We start from the raw sequence: 18,828 nt of genomic DNA, 5'->3' as shown, positions 1-18,828 counted from the left end.
AACCGTGTCTTGGGAGGAGAAACTGCTGTTATATATACACTGTAATAAGATGAAGCCAGAGAGCAAACGTTCTCCCCATTGGTCAAGAAAGCATTAGGGGCGGGTTTTCCCGCTTTACTCTGATTCGGATTGGTCCGCTGGTTGTCTCTCCCCACTCTTCTGATAGCAGCGGTACGCGCTGATTGGTCAGAGACTGTACATGCAAACAGCGTGTTCTGGGCGGAACTACGCGACGTCACCTTCTCAGTCATTAACTGTGATAATGAGCGGCTGCCATACAATATAACAGTAAGTTCGTGGAAAACCGAGGTAAGAGAAAAATACGCTATGCTTATTTTATGTATATATTAATGTTTTGTTTGGTTGATTCGCTTAAGTCTGAGAATAATTATGATATTAAGAATGCGTCTTTTACACAACTTGTATAAAAAAACGCAATATAATTCAAATAATGCACAATTCTTGTACTGAATGTGTTGTCTGCCGTGTTGAATGCTCTCCTCTTCTTTCATCTTCGTCCCAAACAGGCAAAAATGAAGCCGAACAAGCACAAAGCATTAAATTCAGCTGAAAGGGAATTTGGAGGTACTCTTGGTGAGCCATTATTTGTTATAATATCCTTATGTTTGTGTATGTGTAATAATAATGGATCTACTATGTGATTAAGTTAACGTTACATATGGCTTCTATGCAATATTTGAGATTATTTGTTCTCGTCACCTGTCCAGGTGCCACCTGCATCCCTGTGTTCCTGCCTCTGACTGTTCTGTACCTCCTGAGTGTGTGTCGGTCTCCAGAAGCCAGTGTCCTGCAGTGGCCCCCTCCTTTAACCCCCACAGCACATTTATGGGACCCTTTGGCTGTGGTTCTGGTTGTAGGTTGGATCACCCTGCAGAGTTTTCTCTACCTGCTGCCCATTGGAAAGGTGAGATACTGTATCATTCATTCCTTTTAAAGTCAGTCATTAGATTGTTTTCTGAAGAAAGAATGTCAAATTTTTGCACTCATTTATTTGTTAACAGGTTTCTGAAGGATTGGTCCTCAGAGATGGATCCAGACTGAAATATCCCATAAATGGTAATATAGGCTGGCTGTCTGAAATGTTATAGAAATAAAGCTAATAATGTCTGCTTTACATTTGTAATTGTTTTTGAACTTTTCATGTCTTTGACATGAATTAAACCGGAAAGCCTTTGAACCCTTGTCCTTTTTTTTTTTCCTTTTTTTTTATTACTACCTATGATATACAAAGTAAAGTTCAAATTCCATTTGTCAGTAAACTCAGATTTCCCCCTATATCTGCCTGGACTGTGCTTCCAATTAAAATAAGTTTTATTTGAATATAATATGATTTGTTATTCTAGTGCTGATTTGGTGAAGAAAACATATTTCTTATTTTCATCAATGTTGCTTAATATTTATATGGAAACCATCTAACCAAAAAAATGGCTGACCCCAAACTTTTGAAATGTAGTTTATATGTATATGTGTGGATATGAATGTGACCTGTGGTATTTTTTTTTTTTAGGTTTCCATGCCTTGAGCATTACTGCTGCCCTGTTGATAGTATGTGTTCTTCTGGGAATGCCACTCGGTTATCTGTTTGAGCTCATTTTACCTCTGGCTGTATGTGCCATTGGGCTGTCCTACCTGCTGTCTATGTACCTGTATATCCGCTCTTTCTGGGCACCTCAACATGCTTTATCACTTGGAGGAAACACAGGTGAGATAATCAGTTCTGATACTTATTTTTTACATTATCTATAATGTTTCACTATGCAAGCAGTCACTTGACCTCTTTGATGCAGAATCCTTTCAGATATTCCAGATGCTGCTACTGTCAGTTCAGTTTCTTTGTCATTTGTAGGAAATCCTCTGTATGACTTCTTCATGGGTCGAGAGCTCAACCCTCGCATTGGAGACTTTGACTTGAAATATTTCTGTGAACTAAGACCTGGATTAATAGGCTGGGTAAGAGTTTTAATCTTTTTGAAAATAGTCTCTATTCTCAACAAGTCTAGATTTATTTGACCATAAATGCTGCACATTAGTAACATGGTGAACTATTATAATGAAAATACAGTAAAATTGTGAAATATTATTACAGCCCCAAATCAGAAAAAGTTGGAACATTTTGTAAAATGCAATAAAATCAAGAATCTGTGATTTGTTCATTCTATTTAACCTTTTATAGAGAGCCTAAGTCCCTCCCCTTCCGGTGGACCACCATGGGACCTTATTTTGGAAAAATATTGTATGGTAGTCAATGGCGAGACGCAACAAATATTTTGATCCCGTTTGAATTGTGCCCTGAATTACACATATGATGTTTGTCAATTTAAAAGATACATTTTAAAGTCAAGAATTTGCAGTTGCAGTTTGATGTAAAACTGTTGAGGTATAAGACTGTGAAAATACGTAATTACAAAGACTACAAACCCAAAAGGCGCGCATGTGACATCTTACCTTTTCTCTCAATGAATGAAGCTAACTTTACTGAAGCTAACGTCTGTCATTTTTTCTATAGTCTAACGTTATTATCGTAACGTTACGCCGTCATGCCTGTGTGTTTTGTACCAGACTGCACACACACGAGCTTGGTGACGTACATAGTGCGAGACGAGAGATGTAGTTCATTGAGTGATTTTCACATAGAACTAAATGTTACTCTTCTGTTTTATGACAAACTGTGACTTTCTTGACTTTCATAATTATCTCTTTTAAATTGACAAACATCATATGTGTAATTCAGGGCACAGTTCAGACGGAATAAAAAGATAAGTTGTCTCTCGCCATTGACTACCATACAAATGTTTTCCGAAATAAGGTCCCGTGAGCCGGAAGCAGAGGGGAGGGACTTAGGCTCTCTATTAACTGACAAAAGTACAAAGAAATGTTTTCCCATTTTTTTCACTGACCAACATAATTGTATTTTGTAAATATGAACAAATTTTGATTTTGATGGCTGCAACACAACCCAAAAAAGTTGGAACAGAGACATGTTTACCACTGTCACATCACCTTTCCTTTTAATTACACTTTTTAATCATTTGGGAGTTGAGGATACTAATTGTTGGAGTTTTGCTAGTGGAACATTTGCCCAATCTTGTCTGATACAAGTCAGTCGCTCAACAGTCTGTGGTCATCGTTGCCTGATTCTCCTTTTCATGATGGGTCATACATTTTCCATAAGAGACATATTTGGACTGCAGTAAGGGATCAGGCACATCCCTTCTATGGTGCAGAGTGTCTAGAAACCACTCAGTTTTAGCATGTGCAGAATGAGGCCTGGCATTGTCTTGCTTCCCAGGAAAGATGTCATCTTGATGGTAGTTTATGTCTCTGTACAATCCAAATATATGCCTCCATGTCAATTGTACCTCCACAATAATGCAAGTTACCCATACCGTTGATTACTGCTGCCTTAGCACAGATGTTTGCTTTTGCACCTGTCGCTGGTGAAAGTCTGGTTGGTCCCTTTCGTCTTTGGGACTGAGAACTCGATGTCCATTTTCTCCCAAAAACAAGCTGAAACATGAACTCATCTGACCACAGCAGACATTTCAACTGTCTTCTAGACCATCTGAGATGAGCTCAGGCCCAGAGAACTCGCTGGCATCTCCACATAGAACTGATGTGAAGCTTTCTGCTTGCGTAACAGAGATTCAAGTGGCATTTCTTGATGCAGCGTCAGACTGTGTTCAGTGAAAATGGTTTTCCAAATTACTCCTGAACACATGTGTCTGTATTTAACAGAGTAGCATGATGGTATCTTGTGCAATGCCATCTGAGGGCTCGAAGGTCACGCACATTCAACAGAGGTCTACTGCCTTACCCAACACAGACTGAGATTTCTCTGGATTCCCTGAATCTTGTGACAATATTATGTGTGGAAGATGATGAAAGGCATAAATTCTTTGCAATCTTGCATTGAGAAATGGGATTTTTTAATTGTTTGACAATTCTCTCATGATATTTGGCACAAAGTGATGAGCCATGACCCATCTTTGCTTAAAAAGACTGAGAAGCACTTTTACACCCAAACATGATACCCTCAACTATTACCAATTCACCTGCTCATTGTGGACTGTTTCAAAATAGTTGGATAAACTAATTTGGATAATCTTTTCACTTTTATTTGGTCTCTGTCCCAACTTTTGTGGGGTGTGTTGCAGCCATCAAAATCAAAATGTGTTCATATTTACAAAATACAATTATGTTGGTCAGTGAAAACATTGTAAAACGTTTCTTTGTACTTTTGTCAGTTAATAAAAGGTTAAATAGAATGAACAAACCACAGATTCTTGATTTTATTGCATTTTACAAAATGTCCCAACTTTTTCTGATTTGGGGTTGTACAATTTAAGATAACTGTTTAACTAATTTAATATATTTTAAGTTGTAATTTCTGTCTGATGGCAAAGCTGAATTTTCAGCACCATTACCCCAGTCTTCAGTGTCACATGATCTTTCAGAAATCATTCTCATATGCTGATTTGGTGCCCAAGAAATATTTCTTATTATCATCAATGTTGAACACAATTGTGTTGCTTTCTTAATATTTTTGTGGAAACTGTAATACATTTTTGATCAGGGTTCTTTGATTAATAGAAAATTCAAAAGAAAAGCAATTATTTGAATTATATGTATATTTTATAACAATTGTCTTTACGTCACTTTTTGATCCACTGAATTGCATCCTTGCTGAATGAAAGTATACATGCAGTTTCAGGTTATGCAACTTTAAAATGAACACCAAAGTATTTTTACTTATGTCTCTTTTTATTTTGTGCCATTGTTTTTCAGGTGGTAATAAACCTGGGGATGTTAATGAAAGAAGTAGAGTTGAGGGACTCTCCATCTCTTGCCATGCTGCTGGTCAACGGCTTCCAGCTCCTCTATGTAACAGATGCACTGTGGAATGAAGTATGACAAAACTAGTCTAGTCTGAAAACTTATGAAATGCATTTATAATGGTGGAAGGAACTGTTTAAAATATGTAGACAAAGTCCCACATACATACAATCATACTTTTCCTTGTATCTGCAGGAGGCTGTGCTTACTACTATGGACATTGTGCATGATGGATTTGGGTTCATGTTGGCGTTTGGCGATCTGGCCTGGGTTCCATTCACATATGGCCTTCAGGCCATGTTTCTGGTTGTGCACCCACAGTCCCTCAGTACTCTTGGAGCAGCAGGGATTATTCTTCTAAATGGTAATCTACAGCCTGTTTTCCAACAATCTGAGCATTTTAGAGTTTCTAACTTTCCTCTTTTCAATCGTTCACAGGAATGGGTTATTTCATTTTCCGGAAGTCCAACTCTCAGAAAAACCAGTTCAGAAGAGACCCCACACATAAAAGTGTTGAACGTTAGTAATCGCATCACTACATACTTTGAGTTTGTATCCAGTGAACACATTATCAGTATCTAACACATGAAACAGGATGAATTTCTTACTGGAGAGACAAGTAGGACCTCCAGATGAATATAAATACATTTTCGCATCCACCCTTTTCACTTGCAGACCTGGAAACTATTGCCACAGCAACAGGAAAGCGGCTACTGGTGTCAGGGTGGTGGGGGTTTGTCAGGCATCCAAACTACCTGGGGGACCTTCTCATGGCTCTGGCCTGGTCTCTGCCTTGCGGTAAGTGATGGGCAAATTATTAAAGGGTAACTAAACCCCTGGTCAGAGCCTGACTCCACCCACTGGCAATATTTGAAAAATGCTGGAAAAGTGGGCAGAGCCCAGTGGAGGGGGGGGGCGTGCACCTGAGACGCATCTCTCTGTAGGCAAGGGCGTGGTGAGCTGGTACCCTCTGATGTCAGAGGTGTCAGAAGGTACCACAACTGCAGTAGCCAACGTTCAACCTGAAGAGGGCAGCACTCAGACGTTTTTACACCATATATTGTAGAATTAAAACACTTTAAACCCAAATGTCAAAAAATTTACTCGAATCAATGAACAGCATTTATGAAGCTCCATTCTTACAGATCTTTAACTAAAAAAAGTTTTTTTAGTGTTTAGTTATCCTTTAATAACTGATGTCCTTCATTTCAGTTACAAATTGTCATAATTTACTCACCATCATGTCATTCTAAACCAATAAGACTTTCTAATGATATCTGAGAGGTTTCTGTCCCTCGATTGAAAGTCCAGGTGACCAAAACTTAGAATCAAATCATAAAAGAAATATATTTGAATCAAGCAAAGTCTTGCGAAAAATAAGATCGCTATATGATGAATAGATTTATTTAGGCTTTTATGTACATCTAAACAATGATCATCACTCATACACATAGAGCACAACATGTTGTTTACCAAAATATCTTCATTTGTGTTTCGAAGATTAACCTGTTTTATGGGTTTGGAATGACGTGAGTAAATTATGATAATTTTCTTTTTTTGGTGAACTATCACTTTAAATACACATTTCTTAGCTGTTTTCCATTGTATTTTAAACTATCCATGTTTCGCCATCAAAATAAATAAAAGGAAATGTAAGACGAATCGTACTTCCAATATAATAATTAGTTTATTTCACTTTTTTCCCTAGGAATGTCACATATTCTGCCTTACTTCTATGTCATATATTTCACCATTCTGCTTATCCACCGAGAGGCCAGAGATGAGAAGCAATGCAGAGCCAAGTACGGACTGGCCTGGGACACCTACTGCAGACGAGTGCCCTACAGAATAATCCCGTTCATTTATTAATGCGGACTGATGTGTTCTGAACGACCAAAAGATTGTTTCGTGCAACTATTTAGATGCAAAAGTTGTCGTCATCATCGGTGCTGAGAACCAGATATCCATTGAGCCAAGATAAAATATATTGCATACATTGTCTTTTTGCATCATAACATGTCTATCCATTCATTCAAATGTTTTTTGTTTTTTTTAATATGTTGTATTATATTATTAAAGAGCATTTTAATATCATCAGTCCTCATTACTTTTTGAATCTTCAAGTGTGGACTAGCATAAATGACATTTAAGGATACTCAACCACAACTTTTTAATTCTTTAAATTACATTACACTCAAATGCTTTTAAAAACAATTGCCTTATTATTAGTAATATATAGTAATAATCACAATTTCACTCAATTTCTTCAATCAACGCACCTTTACCTCTACTTTTTTCCCATCCCTCTTCGAAGCATTTCTTCTTTCCCTCTAATGTCCTCTCCTCCTCCCTTCTCTCATAGTCTGTCCACACGCATCCTGCCAGACTCCCCAAACTTCTGGGATTCTCTTTCACCCAAGCCTGAAAAAACTGGCACTTCTTTCCAGCTTGAAAAAACACACGCCTCGTCCGCTCGTCTTCCTTCGGAACAGAAGCCTTTGCCTCGCTCAAAGCGGTGCGCAGCTGGGACAGAGCGGACAGCGCATATCCCTCAGTGTCCTCTCTACTCTCTCCAGTCAGAACATGAGCCACCGCTTCCACAGCTCGAAGGGAAGCTAAAGGGTCCTCGGAATCAAAGTATCCTCCTGCAGATACTGCCCTTATCCCGGCGTCAAGCGCCTCTGGGACAGAGTTGAAGACTCGTCCGCCACCCAGACCCTCTGAGATGGCAAGCACCGCCTGACAAAACTCTAGCAGAATCTCTGAGAAGTCTCCATTGTAGAGACACAGGGAGAAGGTGTAACCGTAAAGAGCATTGATCAGGTTGTACTGCACTAGAGGAGATGGCTTTGATGATAACGTGTGAAGAGGGGGAATTTTGGCACTTATTGGAGGGATTGACCGTTTTAGTGCTTTGTCTGATTGTACTTTACTGCAACTGACTTCCTTGATTTTTTCGTCTTTTTTCTCATTCACATCGTGCATTTCTTCTTGATTCTCAGACTGAAGTTCCTCTATAAGTGCTTTAGTATCCGTCTCATGCCATTCCCACCAGGGGCTCCACAGGACAACCAGCCCACCGATGCCACCTTCTTTCACCAGACTCTCAAATTTCTCCTTTTCCTGGGCTGACAACAACGACCAGAGTTCTTCCTCTGAAAGAAAGTTGATATCCAGCCCGGTTAACTTTTCAGCTAAATCAGCTTCCTCTTCATCACTCCTGTTTTCAATATCTCCGAGTTTCGCCAGTATTTCTTGCACCTCGTGAGCTTTTTCATCCCCGCCAGATTGAATCTCTGCTAACCTAGAAAGCAGGTCCAAAGCATGTGCGTCTTGTTCAGTCACACTATTTTCATCTTCTCCCAAGTTCCTTAATAAATTCTCCATCCCTCCCTCACTTTCTGCACTCTGTCTGAGGCGTGACAGAATTTCATGCATTTTCCTTTTCCCCTCTTCATCTGTGGCACCTTGTGATTTGAGTTCCTGGAGCACAGACTCTCTGTAAAACTCTTCTGAGCATGAGGAGTGATTCTGACTCCTGTAACACGCCAATCCGCAATACAGGACATTACACCTTGGGCAAGTGTAACAGGACGGTTTGGATAAGCAAAGCCCACATGGCTTGACTAATGATACATTTCCTTCAGTAGTTCCGTCCGTTGTGCCATTCGCAGGTGTCAGGAGAGGTTCAGAAGTCCCTCTTTTGGGAAGTGTGATCCCATCTTTGGTGGTAACTGAGTCGGAGTCTGTTTCTGGCCAGTCGCTTAAGTGTTCTTCCTCCTTTGCTGCAATATCAGTGAGTAATGAACGAACACACGCAGGGATTTTACGTCTAACAACGGGATCCATGAGAAGCTAATTTCCTGAGTTAGAATGCATTTGTATGATAGTTATGATCTGCAATTAAAACGTAAAATCATATTTAAATTCAATTACACATAAACAGCACTACTAATAAAGTTTATTTGGTATTTATCTTACCTGACCCAAATCTGTGTATGCGCACTTTCCTTTCTCACACACAATTCAACTTAAAAAGTAGTGGATCTTTTCGTCAGCGCGTGTTTTTAATATGCTTTCATACTGAAGCGTCACGTTAGAACTACGTTGATCGTCGCAACATGATGACGCATAGCTCATTTTGCTCTAAACGACAAGGCTGCGCAATATTTGTGCAGATTGACAGACGGCCAGATAGATTTTTGTCTTTTTCTTCCTCTTTTGTATTGTTTTATTGCTGTAGTGGTCATACTAGTATGTTTAATCTTTGAACAAAATTTTATAAAAAAGCTTATAAAGTTTAAGTTAATAAAAAAACAACATAAATCCGAAATATGTTACAGAGGAGAGCAATAAGGATTGTAAATCAGCTTTTCTGTGAACCAACAAATATATTATTTAATAGATTACATGCTTTAAAATTTGTTGATTTTTTTCACTGCACGGAGGATGTATAAAGTGTATATTAATTTACGTTTTAATCGTATTCAGAGGCTGTTTGAAATTGGAGAAAGTCAGTATAAACTAAGGGGCATCTACATGTTTTAAAGAATAAGGGCAAGAACTAATGTTAAAAATAAATGTTTATCTGTCAAAGGGGTTAACCCATGAAATAATTGTGACAGGCATTAAAGGGGAACGTGGCAACTCCAGAGCCATATGGAGATTTTTTAAATAAGGTGGTAAACAATTAAATAACTTGAAATAAATAATTTGTGTATGTGGAATTTATATTATTTTATTAATGTTTGAAATATGTACCTTTTTAGTTAAGTATGCACAGTTTGGGAAATGTATTATTAACAGTTTTTTTTTATTTTGTATAAATCAACTCCAGTGAGAAAAGTGACACTTACTAGATAATTATGTTAAAAGGGTTGGCATAATAAGCATAGGCTTAAGCCTACACCTTTTTCATGTATATTTTGTAAATTATCATGAAACATTGTCTATAAGGACCAAAATAAATGGAATTGTTATTGTACATTGCTATTCCATAATATGCATGTTTTATTAGAAATATATTCCAGACACAAGTATTACAAATCGGATTTTGAGAGAATACCTTACATTTATTTGTTTTAATCCTAAACATCAGGGATAACATGAAAAATGTTAACAAACTGACAAACTTATCATTCAGCCTGTTCTGTATTGCAGTTCAGTTCATTAGCTGTGGCTTTTGAGACTCCAGTAACTGTTCACCCCATCAGCATTTAAAATCCCTTCTTCAGAAGCCAGTTCTTTAGCTCTTTATCAAACTGCCCTTTAATTCTAATGGTCCCGGTTACTTCATTGACCTGTGTTGGAGGCTCTTTGCCCGTAAGCCCCATCAGGAATTCTTTAACATCCTTGTTCAGGGCCTGGAAATGATAGATGTAGTATTAATAAAATATATTATTACACATCGTGCTTCTAAACACTTCTGTTCATTGCACTCACCCATATGTCTCCCTCAACCTTTCTGAGCAGAGTGCTGTGCTGATTCCCATGCTTGATGTCAGAGTAAACAGGAACATTGTGCATTCTGGAGCGACGGATCATGTAGGGCAGTGAAGGTGGAGTATCTGAGTAAATAAAAAAAATAAAAACTCCAATGAAAATATCACAAAATACTTTCCCAACAACTCATTAAAATGCAATATGATGTAAAACATCTACCCCTTATAGCTAAGAGACTCTTATAATCATATGGATTTTCCCATCTAGGGTAACAATAAGAGTGAGTCTACCTGGTGGAGGGATCCATCCTGACGGTGCAGGACCATCACGTTTAGGAGGAGTTGGGATGCGTGAAGGAGGAATAAGTCTCTCCACAAACCTGAACTCTTCTGTGGATTCAATGATGCCCACTGAACCTTCAGCAGGGCTGTTTTGTGTCTAAAATCAAATATTAAGCCAAAATTATTGCTTGTTATTGCACAAAACCAATCGCAACATTTCAAGAACAAATCATCCCTATGCAAATTTACATATTGTGACATTCAATGCACCCGATTATTAAACTACAAGGATAAATTATAAGGTAAAACTGATTGTAATACTTACTCTTAAGCAAGATCCAGAATTAAATGAACGCGCGGCTGGATTAAAGACTCTGTAAGCAACTCGGCAGACTGTCAAAGACATGTTTCTAACGGAGGCGGACATTTCTCTTCTCTGAGAGGAAAGGGAAGGACAGCAACATCCTACGTCATGTGTCTGAATGAAAAGCTTTATTGACAACAGAAAAAAATGCAACATATTTATTTTCAAGACCTTGACTAAAATCTATATTTATAACATGTTATTTTCACTTCTCTGTACCAAGAAATTAAAACGCAACATTATAATAAAATTGTGCTTAAAATGCTGTCCATGGGACTTTTAAGTGACTTTGAAAAAATGCGCATGCGCATAGCATTTTCTAGAATCGCGTTAAAACTTCTGACTGTCTGTTGTTGTTGTGTTTGGCGCTCGTAGTCATCTATATCGATTCATGTTAGTACTTGTCTTTAATTTAAATATTTAAGTAATAGTGGTGATTATATTGTGCCGTTTGTAACAATTCTGTCAAGCTAATGACATTTTAATTATCTGTTGTATGAAGACTTGACACCATGCAGTTGTTTGTTCGTGCCCAGACTTTGCACTCTGTTCATCTGAATGGGTCAGAGACTGTTGCCCATATCAAGGTACTTTGTCTTACAGTACGCATTTTATATATAGTTTATTTAGATAAACTTGAATAAGAATCGGAAATTGAATTTCACGAACTGTACTTGTTTTCTCAGGCTCAGATTGAAGCTTTGGAGGGTCTGGCCTGTGATGATCAGATCATTTCACACTGCGGGATTCCCCTTCAGGATGAGACACTGGTTTGTCAGACTGGTATTGAGGAGTTCAACACTCTTGAGGTCTCTTCGAGGCTGTTAGGAGGTAAGGATCAAACCCCTATGGCTTTATTACCCTCTACCTGTTACCATTTTACCATGGTAATGTTGTAGATGGAAGGTCTGATGAATTCCATTATTTTAAACTTCATTTGTGCTGAAAATGGATCAAATAAATTATAAATATTCCTTTATGATGAGTAATTGGTATTTACCTATTTATGAGGCATTATCTTGGTTCGCATGTTTTCATAAATATAACCTCTCCCCACCCAAAGGCAAAGTCCACGGTTCCCTGGCTAGAGCAGGAAAGGTCAGAGGACAAACTCCCAAGGTAAGTCTACATGTATTTGCATCCCTACTTATACTATTCCCTTTAAGAATGTACTCTTTCTGTGAAGGAAAAAGTACTGAATTTTGTGTGTAGCAGATGAGTAGACAACTTTCATGACATACTACCATACTACCATCATAATGATGTCTTCAATGGACCGCAAATGTGAATCCTGTCACAGTTAACTGTCCTGTCAGTCATATTGTCACAGTTAAAGAGATAGTTCACCCAAAAATGAAAGTTATTTCTTTCTACTGCTGAACACACAAAAAAAGATATTTTAAAAATTGTCATTGTCAGTAACCAAACAGCTGATGGACCCCATTGACATAGTATTTATTTTTCCTACTGTGGAACAACAATCTATCAACAACTTGGAGGGGAGTAAATGATGACAGAATTTTCATTTTTGGGTGAACTATCCCTTTAACGTCTTCATATACACATACTTCACATTTCAGTTCATTTAATTTGCTCTACTCAACAAGTCTTCTCCTCAGTACAGTAGGAAAAGAAGTAGCATGTTGAAATGCGAGTCGAGGGTCTTTCATGTGGAGAAACATTTAAAAGTTCAATGCCCAGCATATCTTTTTAAAAGTTCACAATGTTGTTGCAGATTTGATGAAGGATTTCTCCAATCATTTCATTCACTTAAAACCTTACCCCGCAAGCTTAATTTCAACATACTATGATTTTGGACACACTTATTCTAATTTTGAGAATTTATTAGGATGAAAAGTATGCAAATTGAGAGACCGCAATTTTCAACAATATTCATATTGCATAATATTGTGAGAATCCTAATTGTGAGTATTTACTTCATTTGACTTATTGCACTGATATTGATCCTTTTTCAGGTGGACAAGCAGGAAAAGAAAAAGAAAAAGACCGGCAGGGCAAAGAGAAGAATTCAGTACAACCGGCGCTTTGTCAATGTTGTCCCAACATTTGGCAAAAAGAAAGGACCAAATGCCAACTCATAATTTCCTCTTCAAAACGACTATCAGTGTTCACTGCATTCCTGGGGCAGTTTACTTTACCTTATCAGTAATAGATTTTTTTTATAAGAAAATTGTAAATGTAAAAACCAGCTGATTCATAAAACTAATTTGTGCTCTTGATATGCTATAATGATGTTTTGTATAAGTATAGTAAAAGAAAGATGGTTTGTAAGTTCCAAATAAAAAACATTTAATGCAATATGATTGATTCATTTCATTTGCACGGTTTGAATATACATTGGAACATAATTTTAACTTCACAGCATCATGCAATGTGGCTATGGTGATTCATTCTAAAAGTCCATGTCAATATAGGAGCAGCAAGTGCAATGCTATAGTTTTCTTGTGTTCTTTCCCACTGGATCAGCGATCACCACGATGCCCCAAGAAGCCAAACCTGGAGAGAAAATGTCTCAAAGTCAGATCTTATTTCATAACTCATAATAGAGAGTGCACTAATGATCTCACCTGCTGCAAATATGATCTGAGCTACTGTGCCCATAGATGTGGGTCCACCTAAATGTCTGAATTTCTGCGCTTGCATGAACACATATCCGCCTGAAGCCAGCAGCCCACCGCCCGAGAGGATTCGACAGCTCCAGCATTTCTCAGAGAGCGGTTTTGTCACCGGACTCGACTTCTCCGGTAGTGGCGTTGGACTTGACATGTTCAGGAGAAAGTGTCAAAGCTCCTTTAGTACTGATCTCTGCTGTTTATAAACAATAACCCGATCTACTTTCCAAATAAGTTGGTAACATTATCAATCTTGATACAGAGAACTATCCACCAGCGCTATCAAGAAATTGGACGCATTGTGAAAAATATCGAGTATTAAAATGACCTTAAAACCCGGAAGCATTTAGTTTTAGCGCTGTTATGCACTCGTGCAAGTCATTGCTGTGTAGATATTGCGCAGACACGATTACCATTCGACTACAGCGCGCAATAAAAGCACTATTCATTTAACTTTTTCACGATTGAGATGTACAATATAAAGGGCACGGCCAAATATTCTTAACACACTAAAAACACTTTGTTTTATTTACAACTTAAATACATATATATATAAACAATTTTACTTGTGAAACACTTTTTGGATAATCCAGGCTTTTGGCCCAGCCATTGCAAATAGCAGGTCATGCTAACTTAATATTGTCAAGTTGTTTTTGGAACATATGGTCCAAAACAGCAACTATTTTAAGATTATTTCTCGAGAAGGGAAACAAAAGCAAAGCAAATCTGTCAGTGGCATTCATGGCCATGTCCATCAAATAATAATCAACATCATATATGACATGGAGCATCTGCAGATAATTTATTTAAATAAGTCACAGCCTTCATACTTTTCCTCCCATGCATATGTACAGAATCCCGGTAGCATGTTAAAAGTCTGATATGTGAAAACTCATTCCATCATTTCTGGCCCCCAATTCCACGTGCAATGTTTTCATTGGTCTCTGAAGCCTCTTTCAGCACCTGGAGCATGAGGGCATTTCTCTTTCTGCTCTCTTCCATTCGGACGGGGTTGGCCTCGGGCAGATTCTGGAAAAATAGAGAGAGAGAGATGGATCAAGGTTACAAATCTTATCAGGAATTTGAACTATAATAGTATAGTATATTTTTAAAAACATTCTCGTGAACAAGGTGTTATTCCTCCATGACTATTAAGAGTTATTATCCAATGAAATGGAATAACAACTAATGCAGCTCACTCATTGTTTTGTTATTAAGAGGCGTAAAAAGCGACCAGACAGTAAATATCATTATCAGAGTGTAATAAATAAGACCCTGCTTAAATCAATTCGTTAATAAGTGATCCCTGTACGACCACATTCTTATGAAACTGATCGGTGACAAACAATGACACGAGGCGCCTGCCTATAGTCGCATCACCCCCGCAATTTTTTTATAGGTTTGTGTTTCTCATTTGTGACCCTGGATGACAAAACCAGTCATATGGGTCATTTTTTTGAAAATGAGATTTATACATCACATGAAAGCTGGATAAATAAGCTTTCCATTGATGTATGGTTTGTTAGGATAGGACAATATTTGGCCGAGGTACAACTATTTGAAATTCTGGAATCTGAGTGTGCAAAGAAATCTAAACATTGAGAAAATCGCCTTTAAAGTTGTCCATTCATGTTCGCGATTGTGCTGCATTCACCTACAAAAATAAATGTTTTATACATTTACGGTAAGAAATTTACAAAATATCTTCATGGAACATGATCTTTACTTAATAGCCTAATGATTTTTGGCATAAAAGAAAAATTGATAATTTTGACCCATACAATGTATTGTTGGCTATTCCCACAAATATACCCGTGCTACTTAAGACTGGTTTTGTAATCCAGGGTCACATTTTATAAAACTGCAATGTTTCAGTACCTTCAACATTTCCCTTTTCTTCTCCTCTCCTGGTGAAATTATGGCCCACATTCCGTAGCCGAAACCGCCAACCCCGACCAGCCCGATCGAGACCAACATGGTCCTCATGGCGCTCATGGTGTGCACGAGCTCTCCGCGAGCACGACAAAACTCTTTAATTATTCGCTTGATATAAATGATCAAGCCTCACTAGATCGCGAAAAAAGCTATGTCAGTGTCAGTAGGCTATAACACTGTCAGTTGACACGATGCGGTGCATTGTGGGAGTACATCATTATGCAACTTTTTTAACCTGTTACTAGCAGATTGGTCAATAATTATAGTGTAAATGAACAGGCGCACGTGCTTTAAAGTCTTTTAACTCTCACATCAATGTTTACCCTCTAATCGCACTTTCAACGGAGATGACCGTAGTTCAAAGCTAATATTATAAGAGTTTTGTTTTCTCCAATAATTTGTTTACAACCTTTTAACAAAATTGGAATATGCATACATTGTAGCCTAAAACTAAATAAACATCAAAATCAAATCGACAACAAACATATAATATAATATAATTATAATATTTATATAATATAATAATTATAACTTTTCAATTGTATTTATTGAATTTGTTCAATACTGTCAATACAATTTGTGTAGAAACATTGATTTATATTATTAAATTTAATGTGGAAAGGTTCCAGATAATGTTGTTTAATATTTCTATGAGTTGGAATGTTGTAATGGAATATTATCTGTATAACAGGATTGCGCACAAAATGTGGGACACAGCATAAGAGTTTTGGTAATAAAGCAGGTAATAATTTAAAAATATATATATGAATTAACAATCAACTGAATATCAATTTAATAGATTATGTTAAATTACATAACTGTTGGATATAGTCAAGAAGGTCAAGACCTCTGACGCAGGACAGGCCAACATTTTATAGACAGTGGATTCAGACATTTAGCTATCTACTATTCGTGCTAGGTGAATTGTTTGTTAGTTATTGTATCTAATGGTGTTTCACTATGATATGCTAGGTACAAATACTACACTATTTGTCGAATGTGGTATGATGAGGTAATGAGTCAGGTATTAATCATTGACTATATAACAGAACATTACTTCAATTTGAAATATTGCTTTTTAAAATATTAGTCATCTTTCAAGGGTCAAATTAATGCATTCTGCATAATGCAAAGCTGCACACTGACTGAATAAGTTAAAAAAAAAAAGTAAAATAAAATAGCAGGACAGAACAGTTGTTAATTATACTTTCCACCAGATGGCTCTAACATACTATCGTGTGTGTGTGTGTGTGTGTGTGTGTGTGTGTGTGTGTGTGTGTGTGTGTGTGTGTGTGTGTGTGTGTGTGTGTGTGTGTGACTCCGTCTGCAGGCACTGCAGGCTGTGTGGGTGTAGAGAAAGCACATAAGTGCTGATAATGTGTGTCCATCAGAGTCAAGGTGCAAAATAGATAGCTAGAAAGGCAGGTATACATTAGTGTCCCTTTAAGCGACATTTTCCCAGCTTGAGCACATGTTGAGCTTTGTTCATCCTTTATGAAACATTGCTGTGGCAACCATAGTTTCTGCACAAACACCATAGATGCAGCTACTACAACACAACTAAAATAACTTGCTATTATCCATCACTGCATAACAATGAAAGCAGCAAAAAAAACAAGATAATTCTAAAAGCCTCTTACACCATTTAAAGAAGATGCCATACTTATATATGGCAATAACAGCCTGCATTTTACTGTAAATGGATTACATTCAGTATAGTCAGAGCAGACTAGGAATCCTATCAGAAACAATTTGTTTCTGATAGGATTCCTTTAGACTGCTCTGACTATACCGGATGTATGTTTAGACTTTACAGAGTGCTTGACTCTTGCATTGTCAGTACAAAATCTTGGAAATGGATGGAAATAAATGTTGTGATGTTATTTCCATCAAGAGGTGCATCAATTTTTGGTCAAGATCTTGTATTGACAATGCAAGAGTCAAGCACTCTGTAAAGTGTACTCCAGCACACCCCAAAGACTTCCAATTAATTTAAGGTATAGATTCAGAGGTGCCAATTCATGTGTGAAAGTGATTCTTCATTTTCAATTTGAGCCTGATGAATCTCTACATTGTCATCCTGGAATATGGCAAATTATGTGTCTTAAGAAATTAAAAGCTACACATTCCATCAATTAGGGTTAAAAGAACTGTTCCCAAACATAAAACATGCTAGAAACATAATTATCACTACAATAATGATCCAATCATAGACTCTCAAGCATTTGCCCATTTAAATCCAAACAGTGACTTTTTGGCCGTGCAGCGTGTGTGTGTGTATTTTATATATAAAACATATTTTTTGTTCTAAAACTTCCAGCATTTAGAACTTTCAGATAGCCTACATGTTGTAACCACTGCGATTCCTTCACCTTTCCTGTTCTGAATTCCATCCGTGCTAGAGGTTTAAACTTCTGATGTTCTGAAGCAGAAAGTGAGGTAATTTCTACTGGCTGCATTATTGCTTGAATATTTAATCGTTTCCTGCTTCTCGCGCCCCCCACTCCCCCTCCAAATCACTCAGTCTATAATGACACCTCTCACGCCAACCCCCTGGCTGCCTTTCCTCTCTGATTGCTACAGTAACGCTTGCAGATGCCTGCTCTTGTTGCCATGACTCCCGTTTTTTCCCGAAGGTGAACCACTGATCATTGAAGGAAATATGAATGTGCGTGTCTGTGTATGTAGACTGTGTGTGGTTTACCTATGATTATAGGTGTGCTTTGCATTTTTAAGCGGTAAGTTTGCCCTTGTCTATGCAGAATTGTTTCATGTCTACAGAACACATGCATGATGCTTTCATAATATTCTCAACAGCATTTAACACTGTTCAACACCTGTGTGGTGAGGTCCTGTGTGGTATTTCACAGCAGCACGTCCAGTATGAATGCTAATTATGGCTGGGATGGCGTTGGGAAGCAGAACCCACTTACAGTTCTCGGTGGAATTTCAAACACTATTTCACACTTACAGTTTGCGTATGTGTTGTTGTACATAAATCATCTGTGGAAAGGGGAAACGTGGTATGTGTGAGTGCGTGTTCTGAAATGGATGCCTAAAAGTCCCTACTTCCCAAATACAAAGAAGTTCATCTTTTTTACACATTAGTAAAACATAGTAAAACGAGTACATATGTGCTTAAGCTTCTGTTCTGTGCAAAACTGACTTTTCTGTCTTGAGCAAATACATAACAGGAACATTGAGTGCTGGTCATAGTACACTATTTTTATCCTGAGTATACATCAACGCATAAATATACAGCTAATAGATTAAAAGTGTTGCAGGTAAAAAAGTAATTTTGTAATGGTCTTATGGGGGT

At 37.6% G+C, this 18,828-nt stretch overlaps 6 protein-coding genes across 6 annotated transcripts; 2 read left to right on the top strand and 4 right to left on the bottom strand.

Moving 5' to 3' along the window:
• The first annotated feature begins 182 nt into the window (after positions 1-182).
• tm7sf2 (transmembrane 7 superfamily member 2) lies at positions 183-6,948 on the top strand. The gene is made up of 11 exons (XM_077242591.1): positions 183-309; positions 528-594; positions 729-925; positions 1,023-1,077; positions 1,529-1,723; positions 1,868-1,971; positions 4,807-4,926; positions 5,050-5,218; positions 5,293-5,373; positions 5,530-5,652; positions 6,563-6,948. The coding sequence occupies exons 2-11, from the start codon at positions 534-536 to the stop codon at positions 6,721-6,723; spliced, it is 1,266 nt and encodes a 421-aa protein (XP_077098706.1). The 5' UTR covers positions 183-309; positions 528-533; the 3' UTR covers positions 6,724-6,948.
• znhit2 (zinc finger, HIT-type containing 2) lies at positions 6,523-8,999 on the bottom strand. The gene is made up of 2 exons (XM_077242590.1): positions 8,836-8,999; positions 6,523-8,751 (listed from the first exon to the last, which is right to left on the bottom strand). The coding sequence occupies exon 2, from the start codon at positions 8,701-8,703 to the stop codon at positions 7,108-7,110; it is 1,596 nt and encodes a 531-aa protein (XP_077098705.1). The 5' UTR covers positions 8,704-8,751; positions 8,836-8,999; the 3' UTR covers positions 6,523-7,107.
• Positions 9,000-9,840: 841 nt separating this feature from the next.
• On the bottom strand, positions 9,841-11,038 carry mrpl49 (mitochondrial ribosomal protein L49). Its single transcript, XM_077241993.1, has 4 exons — positions 10,903-11,038; positions 10,587-10,734; positions 10,297-10,421; positions 9,841-10,217 (listed from the first exon to the last, which is right to left on the bottom strand). Exons 1-4 carry the CDS (start codon positions 11,002-11,004, stop codon positions 10,071-10,073), a joined length of 522 nt encoding a protein of 173 aa, XP_077098108.1. The 5' UTR covers positions 11,005-11,038; the 3' UTR covers positions 9,841-10,070.
• Positions 11,039-11,218: 180 nt separating this feature from the next.
• On the top strand, positions 11,219-13,260 carry faub (FAU ubiquitin like and ribosomal protein S30 fusion b). The gene is made up of 5 exons (XM_077242585.1): positions 11,219-11,334; positions 11,444-11,528; positions 11,628-11,772; positions 12,005-12,060; positions 12,918-13,260. Exons 2-5 carry the CDS (start codon positions 11,454-11,456, stop codon positions 13,041-13,043), a joined length of 402 nt encoding a protein of 133 aa, XP_077098700.1. The 5' UTR covers positions 11,219-11,334; positions 11,444-11,453; the 3' UTR covers positions 13,044-13,260.
• LOC143749902 (distal membrane-arm assembly complex protein 1-like) lies at positions 13,244-13,943 on the bottom strand. Its single transcript, XM_077242586.1, has 2 exons — positions 13,530-13,943; positions 13,244-13,458 (listed from the first exon to the last, which is right to left on the bottom strand). Exons 1-2 carry the CDS (start codon positions 13,726-13,728, stop codon positions 13,394-13,396), a joined length of 264 nt encoding a protein of 87 aa, XP_077098701.1. The 5' UTR covers positions 13,729-13,943; the 3' UTR covers positions 13,244-13,393.
• A 405-nt stretch (positions 13,944-14,348) lies between these two features.
• On the bottom strand, positions 14,349-15,717 carry uqcc3 (ubiquinol-cytochrome c reductase complex assembly factor 3). Its single transcript, XM_077242587.1, has 2 exons — positions 15,453-15,717; positions 14,349-14,603 (listed from the first exon to the last, which is right to left on the bottom strand). The coding sequence occupies exons 1-2, from the start codon at positions 15,567-15,569 to the stop codon at positions 14,475-14,477; spliced, it is 246 nt and encodes an 81-aa protein (XP_077098702.1). The 5' UTR covers positions 15,570-15,717; the 3' UTR covers positions 14,349-14,474.
• Between the last annotated feature and the right edge of the window lie 3,111 nt (positions 15,718-18,828).

Source organism: Siphateles boraxobius, unplaced genomic scaffold, assembly GCF_051911475.1.
Source record: "Siphateles boraxobius isolate OS27281-9 unplaced genomic scaffold, OSU_SipBor_1 25, whole genome shotgun sequence".
NCBI lineage: Eukaryota > Metazoa > Chordata > Actinopteri > Cypriniformes > Leuciscidae > Siphateles > Siphateles boraxobius.
This window is presented reverse-complemented; position numbering and strand designations above follow the sequence as displayed.